Genomic DNA, 19,656 nt, shown 5'->3' with positions numbered 1-19,656 from the left:
AAAGATGTTGAAAACAGTTGTGCTGCTTAATATTTTTGTGGAATCTCTGATACATTTTTTTCAGGATAGTTTGATGAATATAAAGTTTAAAGGAACAGCATTTATTTGACATTTTGTGTAATAATGTAAGTCTTTACTGACATTTCTGATGAATTTAATGCAAATGTAATAATTTCTTTAAAAAAATACTGACTGTACAGTATGATTGTGCAATTATACCATCAAATATGTTCTGTAATATACACATAAAACACTCTGAAATTCACGATTTTCAATTCAACACTTGTAATTTAACTAAAAAATTAAGCAGTGCTTGGTAACTGGTCAACAAAGTATTGATAGTTGCGTAAATATTGTCATACTAACAGTTATCCGACTTTTTGTTGATTTTGTTGATCAGATCTCAGTTCTTGTCATATTTGTCATACCATTTTCACTGTTGTGAGAAATGTTGAAGGTGTCTGCATAAATTTTAGCTTTACTGTATAAAATCAAACAATTCAAACCCACACACACACACACACAATTATTTAATTGTAAGTTTAGCAACCAGTTTAAGAGATTTAATTCTTTCTCTATTCAAGCAGATAAAAACTGTGCTTTCTTGTCTGGAAATAGCTGCCCAAGGGCGTTTCGAAGATGCCCACGGACTGGACTGATGCTGCCATTAAGTGATGTCAGAATGGCCGTATTTACTGGTTGAATGCACAAGAAAGCCACCACAATGTTGTAATTGCCAGTGGGAAACCCAGTATTTTCTTTGAGCCCTTAAGTTCAGAGTTGGGGCAGTCATTTACAGAATCATCATTGAAGCTACTGTAATTGTTACTGTATCATACAGTAAGTTGTTAACTAGTTTACTTCAGTAGTTTGTACTCATTCATTCAGTCTTTCCACAATCTGTCCTAAGCAAAAACGTCCAAAAATAAACTAAAAAGATAGTAGTTTTAAAAATGCATCAATTATATTCCTATCCATCCCATCGTAATTACAATTTCCAAAGTCTTAAGTATAAGCTTGCAATGAGATTCAAACATTAAAGAGACAGTTCACCCAAAATGAAAATTATCTCATAATTTACTCACCCTCAAGCCATCCTAGGTGCATCAGGGCTCTGTGCTTACTTTTACTTATAAATTTTAGAAACACAGTCAAAATTTCAGGAGCATCTTCTAATCAGTAATCAAAAAATCTGATCAATAATTAGCCTTCCCATTAAAGTTCTGTTTACAGCAAAGGAAAACCAGTCTCCTCTTGGCATGTATCAAAATCTTACAATATTTTTCTTTACAAATCCTGATTTTTGATGGTGTTTTGTTTTGTTCTTTCCACTGCACTTCCGTGTTCGTCACTTCTTTTCATGGATGGATGCACTTTATTAGACTTCAAAATTTCAACACCCATTCACTGCCATTATAAAGCTTGAAAAGCCAGGACATTTTTTAATGTAAGTCCGATTGCATTAATCTGAAAGAAGAAAGTCATATACACCTAGGATGGCTTGAGGGTGAGTATTATGAGGCATTTTTCATTTTTGGGTGAACACAATGCAAATAATATTCTAATATTTATTTCTACGATCACCAATGAAATCACTGCTTAACTCGTCAATTGCGTGGGGGTTAAGGATGCAGGTTAGCAAAAAGAGAACAGCTTGACTGTATCTCGCAGCTGAAAGGCCTCTGCGCATCGCAGCGCTGCATTCTCACTCATCTCTCTCCACAGTTACAAAACACCACATCAATAACGCTTGCACCAAGCGCAGCTGGATAAAAATACACCACCTTTGGTAACCCAAAGCGATGAGAACTTGTCTTCTCCACACTCTCATCGTGCCTCTGTCTATCTCTCCATCTCTCTCGCACCTACTGTAGGGAAACGACAGAACTTCATTTCATCACCTATGAAGGCACAGCATCAAAGAAACTACAATGCGCTCCTCACTCAACGCTAGTTGCCAAGGCAACAATACAATGGACCTTATAAAGCTAATAAATAGTGAGGAGGAGGAGGAAGAAGATGGGGTGAACGAAAGCATGAAAATGTGAAATCTATTCCTGGAGCTGCGGAGAGAAGACTTCAATGCCTTTACTGTGATTTCGACTCTGATCCGCAGCTTCAATCGCAACAGCGCTTGGCATTCATATCTTGGTCTCTCAGAGGAGATGCTAACATGTGATTCCAGTGATGGCCCTTTTTTGTCTTTGTATGCCAGAAGAATTAAATAAAAGTACCATCGACAGAAACGAACTGCAAGATCTCAGTGTTGATAGCCCAGAAAATCTGCTTCTGTTCCAGGGAATAAAGCAAAGAACCTCAGAACTTCACGCCACCGGATGAAACAAGCTCAAAAACCCCATGAAACCCCACCATTACAAAGTCCTGCGACGGTGGGACACAGGACACGTTCATTAGGGCAAACCGTCAGGGAGCTGCCTTCAAAGAGAAGAGCAGAGGACCCCTCCATTTGAAAAGGCCCCTGTTAGACTGGTGAGTGACTGAGATGAAAAGGCCCTTTTCACAGGAGAGACCTGGCAAACAGAGATAGAAACTCCCCTGTAGTGCCAAAAGGGTTTTGTATGCTGCAGCAATATTTCCCTCGCTATCTATCACCGTTTGCTTTTCTTAAGAGATCGCTTGTCTTGTGTAGAGGGAATGCTGTGTTATGTGGCCAGGGAGAGTCGTGTAACTCACAGGCCAAATGAGGCGTTGGTTAAAGGGTTGCCAGGTCCTCCTGTCACACATCCACAGGTGGGGTGGTTTTCAAAAGCAAAGGAGATGAATGTAATGACACCCGTTGGGATCTATACAAGTGACTGAGTTTAATAAAGGGTGGAAAAGTTTGACAGCTTAGCCCGACAGCAAAATTCAAAATGAACTTTTTGCCACACCTGCCAATTGGGGGTGAATTTATCACCCATAAATGTTTCTAAACAGCCATGGAAAATAAAATAAAAAATAAAATAAAAGTTTAAAAACAGAGTCAGAAACCGTAAATATTTCTTACGGAAAGCAAGCTAAACTAAACTAAATTAAAATAAATACAAAAACTGAAATAAACAGAATAAATAAATAAATAAATATATAAAGTTTAACCAGCCATGGAAAGTAATGTGCAAAATAAAATATAAAACAAACAAACAATAAAATAAAATAAAAAAAATAAAATAGAATTAGTTTTAAAAAATGTTACCAAGAAGTACAGAAAAGAAGCGACACAGATGAGTGTAATGACACCCGTTGACCCGTAATGACACCCGACAGCAAAATTCAAAATGAACTTTTTGCCACACCTGCCAATGGGGAGGCAATTTATCACCCATAAATCTTTCTAACCAGCCATGAAAAACAAAATAAAATAAAATAATAAAACAATAAAACAATAAAAAATAAAATAAAATAAAATAAAATAAAAATAAAAGTTACAAAGAAAAAGTTTAAAAACAGAGTCAGAAACCTTAAATCTTTCTTATCAGCTATGGAAAGCAAAACAAAATAAAACAAATACAAAAAATAAAATAAAGTAAAACAAATAAATACAAATTTAGTAATGTGCAAAATAAAAAACAAACAAACAACAAAATAAAAATAAAAAATAAAAAATAAATAAAATAAAATTAGTTTTAAAAAACTTACCAAAAAAGTTTAAAAAAGGAGTCAGAAATCTTAAATCTTTCATACCAGACATGGAAAGCATTAAAATAAAATAAAATAAAATAATAAAAAAGAAAATAAAACATGAAATAAAATAATAAAACAATAAAACATAAAAAAAATAAAATAAAATAAAATAAAATAAAATAAAGTAAAAAGTTACAAAGAAAAAGTTTAAAAACAGAGTCAGAAACCTTAAATCTTTCTTATCAGCCATGGAAAGCAAACTAAACTAAAATAAAACAAAACAAAACAAATACAAAAATAAAATAAAATAAAATAAAATAAAATAAAATAAAATAAAATAAAATAAAATAAAATAAAATAAAATAAAATAAAATAGAAAATGCATATATATAATATACAATAAACACTCTTCTGTATGTATACCTGTAATACCTAAATTATTATTTAACAAACTTTCCTTTGCATATTAGTGACAAATAGTGCAAGTAACCATGTCACACGATCCATATTTGCACTTGTCGAGAAATCGTCAAGACACATCATTATTTTGTTTCTCATATTTGTTTGTTTAACAAGAGTTATTTCACATATGGGGAAAAAATAAATCTTTAATCATCCTTGAAAAACTACAAATGGAAAAAGTTGTTGTTTTGCTATATTTTTACTGTTTGTCTTACAAATAACTCTTTTATTTACTTGCCAAACACAACTTTTACTAACAAGCGTTGTGTGTTAATTTTGGATCCTCCCTGACTGAACGAGAAAAGTAAAAAAGGGGGAAAAACTGCACTTAACAAAGGTAGATATTGCAACATCCCCCACTGTTACCGACCGCATCTAAACTAAAAACAGCAAACTTGGCAAAAGTGAATAAGCAGTAACTCTTATAATTAGATTCTCTCTCTCCTTCCTCCCTACTTTCCCCCATCTTCTCCAAACACAAATGCATCAGGGGGATCAGGGTGCCAGACAAGCATGTGCGCAGCATTAGTACAAACCGACGGACTGCGATGTACACCAGCGTCACCATGACTACCCCACCTCAGCACCAGGAATGACATCGCCATGGAAACAGCATCAACTGCCCACTCGGCCAGCAGTGCCGTAGGTGGATGCTGAGGAAATGACAGGCAGGAAGTGGCGGCCTTGGCAGCGAACGCGCCCGTGCCAAAACACTGACGTCTGCTGAGATGGTGCTTTGTGCAGAACCTCTCAGAGTGCAGTATTTTTACCAACAATTCAGACCGAGGACATTCCCACGTGCTCTGATGTCGGTTTCATACGGTGCCGAGTAGCTGAGCGCCACTTTAAAACGCCGTTCAAGCCATTAAAAGGTGGTTTGATGAGTAATTTAGTCACACTTTTACAGTAGTGCCGCTCAACGCAGCGGGAACCACTCTGTTGTTGGCACAAGCACTCTGAGCCAATCAAAAGCGAGGCCTCCTGCTGAAATTAACATGTCTGTATGAGAGACATGAAGTGGGTCGGGTTGTTTTATCCAGCTTGTGATCTCATTGGCTGAAATGCCTATACACTGTAAAAAAAAAAAAACATTTGTTGAGGCAACTTAAAATAATTTGTTACCCGGCTGCCTTAAAATTTTAAGTTCAGTCAACTCAAAAAAGTAGTTTAAAAAAGTTTAAAACTTGAAATGTTAAGTTGTACTTAATTTTTTTATTTTATTTTATTTTACAACTTACATATTTGAATTCATTCAACTTAAAATTTTAAGGCAGCTGGGTAACAAACTACATTGTTTAGTCAACTCAAATTGTCACTAAGTACAATTTAACTAACTAGTTAATTTAAAAAAAAAAAAAAATAAAAAAAGTTGAAATAAAATAAAAATAAAATAACAAAATAAATAAAAAATTAAAATAAAAAATAAAATAAGTTAAAAATAAAAACATATAAAATTAAAACAAGTATTAAATAGAATTAGTAAAAAAAAGTATACCAAAAAAGTTAAGTTGTCACTAAGTACAACTTAACTAACTACTGAATTTAAATAAATAAAATTAAATAAATAAAAATAAAAAATTGTAAATAAAATAAAAAATAAAATAACAAAATAAAAAACAAAAAATAAAATAAAATAAGTTAAAAAGTTACAAATAAAATGTAAAAAAATTAATAAATATAATTAGTAACAAAAAAGTTACCAAAAAACTAACTACTTAATTTCAATAAATAGATAAAGTTCAATAAATAAAAATAAAAAATGTAAATAAAAAAATAAATAAATAAAATAAAAACATAAAAACAAAAAAATAAAATAAGTTAAAAAGTTACATATAAAAAAAAAAAAAATTAGCAAAAAAAAAAAAAAAAAAAAAAAAGTTTAACCAGCCATGGAAAGCAATGTGCAAAATAAAATAAAATAAAATAAAATAAAATAAAATAAAATAAAATAAAATAAAATAAAATAAAATAAAATAAAATAAAATAAAAATGTAAGTACAACTTAACTTTTCAAGTTGACTAAACTTATTTGAGTTGACTGAACTTAAAATTTTAAGGCAGGAGAGTAATAAATTATTTTAAGTTGGCCTAACAAATGTTTTTTGTTGTTGTTTTTGTTTTTTACCGTATAGAAACAGAATCCCTCTGAACAAAAAGCAAATCTATCCCAAAGCTACCATTATTTGTTTACTCAGACACTCGACACTTTTATACCTCCATATTCTTACAGCATGTCAGCAGTTTTCTCAAATATTGTCTTTTTTATTTGACGTAAGGGATTGCGTTTGAGAAATCATGTTCTGTAGATCAACGAGAGGAGATTAAATGCTAAAGGAAGGACAGTCTTACCAGTGAGGCCGTAGTCTTCAGCGGATCCGATGGAGCAGTTGGCGGGGCTGATGGGGGGGCTGCCGGGTGGGCTGTTGCTGAAACTAGCGTAGCCAAGTGATGAACTGACCTCCGAAGGATCACCGCTGTGGTTCTGCAGGGGTTTCTGGACGTCCTGGGAGGAGGACAGTGAGGTCCGTTGCTTTGGCTGTGACAGGAAAGAGTGTAATGTTAGCATCAGTCATTTCAGCCAAGATAATACAGTGTCCTACAACAGACCCTTGAAGGAATTCTACCTGAAGTGTAATGTAGAATTTACACTTGAATAAAATGAGGAAATTGAAGGCCTTTTGTGAGCCACGTGGAAAGCAATGATGTGCAACATAACCAATTACTGGCTGCTGGAGACACTAGAAAAGACAGAAAATTAAGAGCAGCAGACTAAGCATGGTCAAGTTTCACTGAGCAATGTTCATGCTCAAGATATCAACTGAATTTTAAACAAAAATAAATTGGAAACCCATTTCTACCTTAGGTAGGTAAGTGTGATAAAGTTTCAAATACACTGTCGTTCAAAGGTATGAGATCTGTACAATTTTTTATGTTTTTCAAAGAAGTATCTTATGCTAATCAAAGCTGCATTTATTTGATTAAAAATACAAAAAAATGTAATATTGTGAAATATTATTACAATGTAAAATAATGTTTTTCTATTTTAATATACATTAAAATATAATTTATTCCTGTGATCAAAGCTGAATTTTCAGCATCATTTCTCCAGTCTTCAGTGTCACATGATCCTTCAGAAATCATTTTAATATGCTGATTTGTTGCTCAATATTTCTTGTTATTTTCAGTTTTTTGAAACCTGTAATACTTTTTCCAGGATTTTGATGAATAACAAGTAAAAAAGAACAGTGGTTATTTAAAATAGAAATCTTTTCTTTTTTTTAACTGAAAAAAATTAAATTTAAATTAATTTTTAAAAAAAAAATTAATACTTTTACTCAGGAAGGATGTGTTATATTAATAGCAGTTATAACAGTGAAAGAATTGCATTGTTAGAAAGATCTATATTTTGAATAAATGCTGTTCTTTTAAACTTTTTATTCATCAAAGAATCCTAAAAGTATAATAGGTTCTAAAAAAAAAAAAAAAAAAAAAAAAAAAAAAAAAATCAGCACATTAGAATGATTTCTGAAGGATCATGTGACACTGAAGACTAGAGCAATGACTGATAAAAATTAAGCTTTGCATCACACAAATAAATTATATATTATATATTATAATTATAATAATATTATATATTATATATAAGTATATTAATATAGAAACCATTATTTTATACTGTAATAACATTTCACAATATTACTGTTTCTGCAATTTCGATCAAATAAATACAGCCTTAATGAGCATAAAAGACTTCTTTAAAAATCTTACTGATTCCAAACTTTTGAACGGCAGTGTATATAAATTCACACTATGAGATTTTAAGTCACATTGTAAGATATATGATATTGCAGTTTTTAGTAATAGCTGCAATTGAGGGATACAGCATCACATTTTAAGTTATAGAGTCGCAATTAAGAGAAATAGTCAAAAAAGTGAGAAATATGATGTTAAAATGTGAGAGATAAATTAATGATTTCATGAAGTCAGAATGACAAAAAGTAAAGTCACAATTGTAGAATGTAAACTTGAAGTTATTAAAGTCAAGTTTTTTTTTGTTTTGTTTCAAATAGAGATCACGATTCTCCCATGATTCTGAACTAAGGAAAATAATGTATTTTACCAGAGGCTGTGACAAAATATTAGTTGCCTCATTCTGTTCAAAAATGTTTAATTAATCTCAATGAATTATTTTTAAAATTTGTTTGAATGAGTGAATGATTCAATGACTCGCTCATAAATACTTCACCTGTTCCATTACTGAACGAATCAGTGTTTTTGAACGAATCTCTTGAATGAATGATTCAATGGCAAACACATTTTTTAATAATCACCTGTCCCCGCCTAGTGGCGAAACAATGTAATCAAACTGTAACCAACAAACATTATTTTAAGCGCCAGTTTGAATCGAAAATTACTGATTTGCTCCATTTTTATCACTACCACAGACATCAGTTTAAACTATAACTTTTGAATAATATGAATGATTTTAAGACAAAAATGTGGTGGAAAAGATTGTTTGTGAAGCCATTTAATATTTCATTCCAATTTGACTTTGTCAATATCAAACATCATTGTCATTTAGAAGTAAGATTGCATGGGTGTTTAAGTCGAGATCGTGACCATTTCACGTTTAATCGTGCAGCTCTAGGCGCAATTGTGAAATATAACATTTTATGATATAAAGTTGCAAAATGAATAGATATAAACGCACATTTATGAAATATAAATATACTCAAAACTGCAAAACATGAAGTCAAAATGTGAGAAAGTTGCCAAGAGAGTCACAATTATGTGCAATAGTTGTATGGGAAACAAAGTGAAAACTGCTAAATAGGCAAATGAAATGTGAGATATAAACAAGTAAAAAAGTTTATTAATTAACAATTAATTAATTAAAAGTTTCAAGTTATAAAGTCACAACAGACTTTTTATTTTATTTACTTATTTACTTGTATTTTATTTATTTGCCAAAAAAATGTTTGAAAATCATCATAACACTTTTTTTGCTCATGAAGCCAATGCAAAACTCAAAGCAACTTCAAAAATGAAGTGCATTTGTTGTCAGAGAACATGCTAGATGCCTTGCAAAGTAGATTACTGGCCCAAATCAATAGATCCCACCCACAAGTTTGCATGATATTCTGATGTTCGCCTTCACTCACAATCTCTGCAAAGACATCCCGACAAAAATCAAAAGCACTACGCAATAGAATTTGTCTGCAGGAGAGAAGAAAGTTGCCTGCAAGTAGGTGGTGGAATAGATGTGCGATACATATTGCTCAGCGAGAGGGAGAGACAGAGCGAGACAGGGAGAGAAAACAACAAAAAGAGATGACTATGTGCAGAGTCAAGCAGTTGTATAACCACAGGAAGCCTTACATAAGCATCATCTTCACTTCCTGTTGCATCACAGGTGTCCAAAATGCCAAATTAATTAATTTGCATAAGAAAAATGTCTCTGATTTAAGTGACTTAATTTCACACACACGCGCACTTGGCAGAAACCTGGCACCACTTGAAAGCACAGACAAAAAAAAATATTGAAATGAGGAAATCTGAGGGAAACTGAAAAGATGGTTTTGGTGAACGAGCAAACAAGACTGAAGTAAAAAGAAGGTGAAAGCAGGTTTACCTATGGCCTATGCTATAAACAAACAAACAAACAAAAAAAACTTTCATGTAATAAATTAGTTTAAATCAAAAGCTCTTTACCATACATGCTTCATCCATCCTTAAATCAAGTTTTGTTCCTCTGTGTCTAATAATGTACAATACAATTGCTGCTTACCTCTTACAGCCTCCGGCCAATTTACTACTCATCACCTCCCTGACAGCTGTTTCTTTTCACAATACAATTCTCAAAGATGTTTTTTTGTCCTGTAAGCTCACTCAGACTAGCTCAGCATTTTAAAAAATAATCTTTATGCTTCTTTTATTCTTCCCTCTCTGTGTGCTTAAATATTCAGATATGGCAAAAAGCAATTTTTTTGTGAGGACATGTCCTGTGTGTTAATATACAAAATGAATATAAGCTAACACATAGTCCAAGTTTCTTAAAGTGCCCCTATTATGCCATTTCAAATATTGCCTTTGATGCAGTGTAAAGCAGTTGTATGTGAAAGCAAATAATCTGCAAAGTTGTAAAGCCAAAAGTGCACAATAAATAAAGTTATTGTCTCCTAACAGAAAGAATCGACAGCCTAAACGAGTCGTTAGTCATTCGAATCTCAATTCTGTGATAGTTACACATCACATGGCAACACACATCATTTTACCAATAATTGTTTTCTAATCTCAGGGAGTTCAACAGAGTATTCAAAGCACTTGCTCTTGAAAGATGGCTCAGTAGGCAGTTTTTTTTGCACCATCTGGCTCCACTGAATCACAACCTGTAAGTATGATAAATAACAGACATTTATATTTTCTGTCGAGTGTTCAAATTACAGAATTATGAGCATGGGCGTATCGTTTCTGATATGTGCTGTACGCTGCAGACCAATCACAACATACTGGGCCTTCTGACCAATCAGAACAGAGTAGGTTCATGGAAAGGAGGGGTTTAGAGAGACTGAATCTTTTAACTGCTTCAAACGAATCGTTAGAGAATCGCTGGAAAATAGGGTGATATTAAATGCATATTTTGAGAAAACTAAAGCGTTGATTGACCTTGCATGCATGTAAACCTATTGTAGGAGTCCCAAAACAATATTAGAAACCTTAAAAATGGCATAATGGGGCATACTATTATACTCACTTTCTTCGTTGCTTATGTTTTATAGTTGATTCTGCAGTTTTGTTTTGCATTTGCTCTATGTCCTGTATTTACTTTGTATTGTTTTCCTAGTTTGTATTTGCTCATTTTATGCAAAGCGACTGTGATTATTATTATTGCTAATATTATTAATACTAATAATAATACTATTACTACTACTACTAATAATAATAATATTAATTTTTATTAGTAGTAGTATTATCATACTGTTGGTTGGTTAGTCTTTTAACACCATGCCAGCTCCCTTTGCTATTTTCATGGTGAAAAAATATATAAAAAATTAAATTTAAATTATTATTATTATTTTTTTTTTAAATTAATTTAAATTTTTATCCTACTTTAGATAAAAAAAAACTCTTTAATGAATTCATGGTTCAATGGATTCATATTTTTTTTAAGAGTATTTAATAAAACGTTAATAATGTTACATTGGATCTTCATTTGATATTAAGAAAATACTGATGCTATTATTATTATTATTATTATTATTATTATTATTATTATTATACGAAGCGCTAATGAGACTGTCACTAATGATTATTTTGGTAATTAAGCAATCGGTTGATTATTCTTACGATTAATCGAATATGTTTTTTTTCTTTCTTTTTTGTGATAATAAAAATAGTCCTAAGCAAAAAATACCTGTTAAAATGACTTAAAATACATATAGAAATAAGGCAATACTAATTATTTTAAATAAAGTATCAAAAGCAAGTAATCGTATGGTTTTATTGAACAAAACTGTTTAAAATACATAATGTATTTATAAACAGTAGAACTAACGCATATTGGCACATTATATTGCCAATTAGATTGTTTTTACACTTCACTGTGCAATCTAATTCTTGTTTGATATTGGCCAAACAACATTTAATATAAAAATCCACTTAATCTTTAATATTTGGTCATTTCCTTACGACAAAAATGGTACAGCCAGTACTTTCTTGCATATTTGGACATCAAAACGTGTAAACTCAGAGTGAGGGTTAGAGCTTTTATTTTGAAATCACGATGAATTACTGTAGCATATTGAGAAAGATATTAATATATTCTCCTGTGTTTGCATAGATTTACATATCAGATAAAACTGTTTGTGTGGAGCAGCATTTACTGTTAATGAAGCCGCTCTGCGATGCACGTACGCAACTTACATGCATGTAAATAAAGCACATATATTTTAAAGCTGCAAAACAATTAGTCGTGAATAATCGATTCAAAATAAAAGTTTATGTTTGCTAACTATATGTGTGTGTACTGTGTATATTTATTATGTATATATAAATACACACACATATATGTATATATTTAAAAAATATATGAGTTTACATTGTATGTAAACACTTGTATATCATTTATATTATATATAAATATTTTACATATAAATCTGACATATTTTTCCTTAATATATACATGTGTGTGTGTGTATTCAGATATACATAATAAATTATAATATAATTGTGAATTAACATTATGCTTTATTATGATTTCAAATTGGATTTTAGAAATGCACCACTTTCTATATTGTGACAACTACTCGACACAGGCAAAATGCCATCAAGGATTTTTTAAAATCGAGTCCTCGAACTGAATCGAGGAATCATGATAACTCTAATTTCATGTATACTCTATTTATTCAATTCAGAAACCTTACTCACTATTACTGCTTCCAATGCCATCTGAATGACTCTTCAAATATGTATGACTTTGCAGCACGTAATTACCCTTTTCTGTTGGAAAAGAGGTGAAAAAGACAGTTAAGCAAATGTTTGTATTTGACTCCGCACATCCGCCAGTTTTGCCCAAATCTGCGAATTCAGGCAGTTTTCATTTTGTTGTCAAACACACCTTGTGTCAGGAACTGCTGCTAATGAACCTGTTACTCACACACACGCACTTGCAGTCTCTCACCATGAACTCCTAATGAGTCTGTCATGGCTGACTGTGGTTAAATTAAAAAACAAAACATGCCTGTTCATCAAACACAACCACTGTCTCCTCTAATAATGTTGTACAGCAGTCTCACACATTAACACACACAGTGTCACAGACTCACCCTGTGTGTTTCTCCCTGAGGTTAAGATCAGAGAGGAGGAACAGGATGCACACCTGCTTCACTTACACACACGTGCACGTGTGTGGCCGCGCGTTAGCTCACTAAGACTACCTTGATTACGCTGGTCCATTATTCGGAGAGCGAGCACAGAGTAAGAAATTGTGTGCTAATTTATGGATGGTAATTATGATCATTATTCTGTGGGCTCTGGGATCGCAGGGCAATAAATGGCACTAACGCGACTGTTTCACCTCCCAGTGGGGCATTCAGCACATTCAGGAATGCAGTACTTTCAATGCATATGCAGATCACATTCAGCTCAAATCTCAGAGCGAGAATTTATAATTACGGAGAATCACTCAGTGCTGATTTTATATGCTTGTCTGGTTTGGGAAATACAATCACATTGAGTGACACAGATTGTTGATCTAGGAGGATCTCAGGGTGAATCTCATGACACTTGTCAAGACCATGTTGAAATCAAATTCTCATTATCATAATGCGCAACCATTACATATACATATTCATCAATGCTACATTTATTTGATAAAAAATACAGGAAAAACAGTAATATTGTGAAATATTCTTGCAATTTAAAAGTGGTTTTCTATTTTAATATACTTTAAAATACAATTTATTCCTGTGATGCAAAGCAAACTTTTCAGCATCATTACTCTAGTCTTGTGTCACATGATCTTTCAAAAATCATTCTATTATGCTGATTTATTATCAATGACACTTTTTTCAGGATTCTTTGATGAATACAAAAATTTAAAAAGAACAGCATTTATTTAAAATAAAAATCTGAACGCTATATGGTACCAGTATCCTCAGTGATTTTTTTCTTTTTCTTTTTTTTTTTTTAAGTAATTAATACTTTTATTTAATAACTATGTGTTAAATTGATAAAAAGTGATAGTGATGTACACTGTTTGAAAAGGTTTCTATTTGGAATTAATGCTGCTCTTTTTAACTTTTTATTCATCAAAGAATCCTGAAAAAAAGGTATCACAGTTTCCAAAAAAAACAACAACTAATTTTTAATATTGACAATAAATCAGCATATTAGAATGATTTCTGAAGGATCATGTACCACTGAAGACTGAAGTAATGATGCTGAAAATTCAGCTTTTCATCACAGAAATAAATTATAAAGTATATTGAGATAGAAAACTCTTATTTTAAATTGCAATATTTCATAATATTACTGTTTTTTTCTGTATTTTTGATCAAATAAATGCAACTTTGATGAGCATAAGTAACTTACTGATCCAAAACTTTTGATTGGCAGTGTATTGCACTACAATATTTACTAAATATCCTGACAGTAACTTATATTGTACTGAATTTATTAATACTGATTTTTTTTTTAAATAAATTATTATGTCTAGACACGTTACCATTACAGTCATTTTTATTGATGCTTTTTCATATTACAGTAATGCAGTGGTTCTCATTAAGGAGGCCTTAACAATCTTGCCAGGGTGACTTAAAATTATTAAAATATATTAAAGAAAATCTAACCTAATTAAAATGCAAGAACATACAGAATCAAAATCTTGAATGTTCTGGAATCACAAAATAAATCATATTCTATAAAATGTAATAACATGTATACAATCCCACTTTCAATCAAAATAAATAAATAAATAAGAATTATTATTACTATTACTATTATTTTTGGGGGGCTTTGAGTCAAAAAAGTTTGAGAGCAGCTGCAATAATGAATTTTTTTTATTTATTTATCTCTTTATTTTTAAAATGTAAAGGGATAGAAAAAAAATAAATAAAAAATACACATAAAAACAACAATTATTATATAATTTTTGGCCTGAAAATTGACCAAAAGAAGATTTGCAAAGCTGCAAAATATTAATAATGCATTAAAAAAAAAAGTCATGTGACTTTCCAAGAAATCATGGGAAATTATTGCAGCAGTTCAACCAAAATGACATTAGTTAACAAAAATAATGGGAGATGGAAAATCATTTACTAAATAAATTCCTCCACATGCATCAAAAAAAGTCATGTGACTTTATGCTATGGGACGGGATAACTTGACTCACCAGCAAACCAATCTTGTTGCACAGGATCTAAAATGTTATGGTCATTCTTGCCCGAGCAAAGTCTGTCTTTAAAGTATTTGTGTATAATTGCCTCCCAGAACTGTCTTACACGACTGCGTTCCCAAACAGCAGGAATTATTGTGCTTCGTCTACTCACTCTGAGGCGCAACTAATTTATTATATATGAAAATTATTATACTCTGTGGCTTCTCCTACATTTCTTAGTCATATTTAGTGCCTCAGTATTCCAATTTTTGGATAGAAACATAGCTTATGACTCTTTATATGCCTTGTATTATGATCTGTTTCGGTTGATCCAATCACAAACATTCACTTTTATAGTGATGAAGTCATCACACTAGCCGATCCACAAAGGGTGTGGATGTGAATTTAAAAAAGTACACCAATAATTCACATAAAGCGTAGCCTGTTTTCAAGGCTGGTTGTAATACTGAGTGCCGTAAGCAGTTTATTCTTCCAGATAAAGATACAGATTGAGGTGTTGAACAACCTTGATGCGTAGAGCAACACTTCTATCAACATTCCTCTTGCTCGCCCTCCATCTCGCACATAAACACACACACACACTTTCACTCACTTCAGTACAACTGCCGTCTCTATGACAACGGAGGCAAAGCTGCAAGAACAGGAGCACCGCAATAACAACAACAATACCAAATATAGAGTTCCTGTTGCTAAAAAAAGCCAACAGGAACACACTCAGCAAAGGGGGAGGGGCTGCCGTTCATTACAAAATGAGACGCCTCAAAGCACAAAACAGGGTTTGAGACGCCTCAGAGCACAAAACACTGCAGGGTTTTACAACACCTTTTATCCTTAAATGATCCTTAAACAAGTAACACAAGAAGAAATCATTATTGGAATAAATTATTGGAACAGTTCAACCAAAATGGCATTTCTGTCATCATTGTGCTCATTACCCAAACCTGTATGTTCATGCTGCTTTTTTCAAACAACATAAAACAGTGTTATATAGTCATTTATATACAAATATTGAGCTAAATGTTTGGTTTTAGATTAAATGAATTAAAAAAGATTACATGAAATGAAAATCATGTTTCATTGTTCACCAAGTTTGTTGCAGTGCTTTCTGGGAGAGTCTTCATCACAAAGGTTTTTTGAATGATTGTGGCTTAGATTTTGACTAAAACAGAACAGAACAGAACAGAATAGAATAGAATATCTATTTGTCTTGTACTGTCTAGGGAAGTAGCTTACAAGGTTTTAGAACTGAGCTTATATGTAATGTAATATAGCATAGAATAGAATAGAATAGAATAGAATAGAATAGAATAAAATAAAATATCTATTTGTCTTAAAACTGCATGTCTATGCTACCTAAAAATGCTGTCTATGTAGGCAGCTCACTCGCTTTATCAAACAGAACTTATATATAGAATAGAATAGAATAGAATAGAACAGAACAGAACATCTATTTGTCTTCCGACTGTTTCAAAGCTGCTTAAAAATGCTGTCTAGGAAGGCAGCTCATTAGGTTTTGGAACAAAACTTATATGTCATGTAATATAGAATAGAATAGAATAGAATAGAATAGAATAGAATAGAATAGAATAGAATAGAATATCTATTTGTCTTGTGACACTGTTTTTCGGTACGTCATTTAATTTATAATAGAACAGAACAGAACAGAACAGAATAGAATAGAATAGAATAGAATAGAATAGAATAGAATAGAATAGAATAGAGTGTATATTTGTTTTAGGACTGCATGTCTATGCTGCCTAAAAATGCATGAAACAGAACTTATATATAGAATAGAATAGAATAGAATAGAATAGAATAGAATAGAATAGAATAGAATAGAACAGAACATCTATTTGTCTTACAACTGTGTTTTGAAGCTGCCTAAAAATTCTATCTAGACAGGCAGCTCATTACATTTTGGAAGAGAACTTATATGTCATGTAATATAGAATAGAATAGAATAGAATAGAATAGAATATCTATTTGTCTTGTGACACTGTTTTTCGGTGCTGCCTAAAAGGAGGTAGCAGTCTAGGGAGGTAGCTTACAAAGTTTTAGAACTGAACTTATACATCATTTAATATAGCATAGAATAGAATAGAATAGAATAGAATGTCTATTTGTCTTAAGACTGCATGTCTATGCTGCCTAAAAAAGCTGTCTATGTAGGCAGCTCACTAGGTTTTTCAAACATAACATATATAGAATAGAATAGAATATCTATTTGTCTTGTGACACTGTTTTTCGGTGCTGCCTAAAAGGAGGTAGCTTTTTAGGGAGGTAGCTTACAAGGTTTTAGAACTGAACTTATATGTCATTTAATATAAAATAGAATAGAATAGAATAGAATAGAAAAGAATAGAATAGAACATCTATTTGTCTTACAACTGTTTCAATGCTATCTAAAAATTCTGTTTAGACAGGCAACTCATTAGGTATTTAGAACTTATATGTCATGTAATATAGAATAGAATAAAATAGCACAAAACAAACTGATTGCAGGGTTTTACAACACCTTTTATCCTTAAATGATCCTTAAGCAACACCAGAAAAACTCACGGGAAATTATTAAAATAGTTCAATCAAAATGACATTTCTGTCATCACTGAGCTCATTACCCAAACCTGTATGAAAGGATGTTCATGCTGCTGACTTTAAAACAGATATATAGTCATCATGATTTTTTTAATGTTCTTGAAAGAAGTTTCTTATGCTCATCAAGGCCGCATTTCTCACCGCACGCTTTATGGAGTCTGTTAAAACTCAATGGGCTCAGGGGAGGCTAGAGAGAGATGCATACTCGTGCTGTAACTTTACCTGCTGGTGTCACTGTTGGACTATGTTTCTTTTGAAAAATGAGTAATTTGTATACATTCTGCTAAATATTTTTTATGTTGCATAGAAGAAAGAAAGTGAACAAAATGTTCACTCTGGCATGAATGACCTCTTTAAAAGGCAACAAATACAGAGCAAGACATGAACTAAATATTCATGAAAAGTATCCAAGGACGAAAATATTCAAGAAAAAAAGGTAAGGAGAGTTATGTAGCTTGTGCTTCACGCTGTGTTTGTTTGTATCACACACAAAGAATTACATGATATTAGCATCATTAGCATGACAAACTCGAAACTCAGGGGGCCGAGGGCATGAAATATGCAATCTGCATCATTTAGCTCGTCACCATTTCATCAGCCGTGTTACAGTTTAATCGCCAAAGGGGTTCTCAACATCCAGCTGGGCGCATGAAATTATCTTTTATTCCTGAATTGCTATTAAAGACAAAATGCTGAATATGTTATGACCACAGGGCTTTGAGAGCCTACGGGAAGATTTCGACAGAAGACACACAGCACAAGGTCACTGATGAGTGTGTGTGTGTGGGCTACATTTTTAGTTCACTCAGAGTGTAAACACACACACATTTGATCAGACTGCCGATTAAACACTTCTTAATTTAAACTCTCACAAGTACACACCCACACACACCTCAAAGGTCAATAAAAACCAGAAAAGGACACTTCATGATGTCATGACCCTCTCCAAACATCCGCTCCAATGGCAGCAAGTTGGTTGCTTTCACAGCTCCTCTAACACACCGCCATCAAATTTCAATTCTGAATTTTAATTTCACAACAGTGAAAAACTAGCAGGTCGGTCCTCTGTACTGTGTGAATTCAGCCCAATGCCTGTGCTTCACATCAAGAGGCATTTTGACAGCTTTGAGTATCTCTCTCTCTCATCAGAGGCTGTTATACTCTAAAAGACTGATGTCTTCTACTGCTTTTGTTTTGTTTTTTTGCAGTAATGTTTGTCATTAAAATAGACAAAAGCTATGTAGATGCTTACTGCGAACATGAACACTGTCAGTTGTAAGTCTTTGAAAATGACGCATATTTCAAACACAGCCTGAACTTCTTTTAGCTCAGAGACTTGATCTTGCATAATTGAGTGCATCATTTTTCTACCACTGAGTACATTGCGTTGATAAATTTGCACAACACAACCACTGCGGAATCTGTGTATTTATTTAAAAACACAGGGAAGTTTCCATTATCAAACATTCGCCAGCGTCTTGCACTGTCAGAAAGGGCAACAAGATTATCAGAACCACTTAGAGCTAAATAAATCACAGTTGGGCTTGAACACAGATAAACTGTGCCACACACCCACCCAACCTAAAGCATCTAAATATCTGTACCTGTGAGTCTGTTAAAATCAGATAAAGAAAATAAAAAAGGAACTTCCTGTGGTTATTTTTCTGTTTGTTGATCTGAGTATCAGAGATATTTGCAAGGTTATCCAAAACAGTTTAGTCATATGTCACTAAATTTACACTGAAGTTGACTAAATAAGCTTAACCGGTTATGACAGGTTTATATTTTGTTTCTCTTTTTCATGCAACCTGAGTGAGAAAGCATACACTTGAGAATAAGGTCATGCAGTCTTTAGTTCAGCTATATTACAGTGGTTGTGTTTATGTGTGTGTGTATGCATGAACATGGCTGATAAATCATCAAGAGGATTTTCTGTCCCCACTACAGCTCAAGAGCTCCTACTGTCCACATTCATGTGCACAAAAGAACACATTTCACTGTGTCATTCTGCTTTTCTATAAAGGTTAATTACATTTTTACCAAATTTAATTACGCATTGTCCTCTGCCAGGCAGATGCAGA

General features: G+C 32.5%; 1 protein-coding gene across 6 annotated transcripts in view; it reads right to left on the bottom strand.

Annotated features, from left to right (window-relative positions):
• anks1b (ankyrin repeat and sterile alpha motif domain containing 1B) overlaps positions 1-19,656 on the bottom strand; it is a 221,244-nt gene that overhangs the window by 86,063 nt on the left and 115,525 nt on the right. For all 6 annotated transcript variants that reach the window (XM_051108157.1, XM_051108158.1, XM_051108156.1 and 3 more), the window contains one exon: positions 6,433-6,619. In XM_051108157.1, coding sequence (XP_050964114.1) covers positions 6,433-6,619 — 187 coding nt within the window. The remainder of the gene's footprint in view (positions 1-6,432; positions 6,620-19,656) is intronic.

This window comes from Labeo rohita, chromosome 4, assembly GCF_022985175.1.
Source record: "Labeo rohita strain BAU-BD-2019 chromosome 4, IGBB_LRoh.1.0, whole genome shotgun sequence".
Taxonomy (NCBI): Eukaryota; Metazoa; Chordata; class Actinopteri; order Cypriniformes; family Cyprinidae; genus Labeo; species Labeo rohita.
Note: the sequence above shows the minus strand (reverse complement) of the source record. Positions and strands in the feature narration are given on the sequence as shown.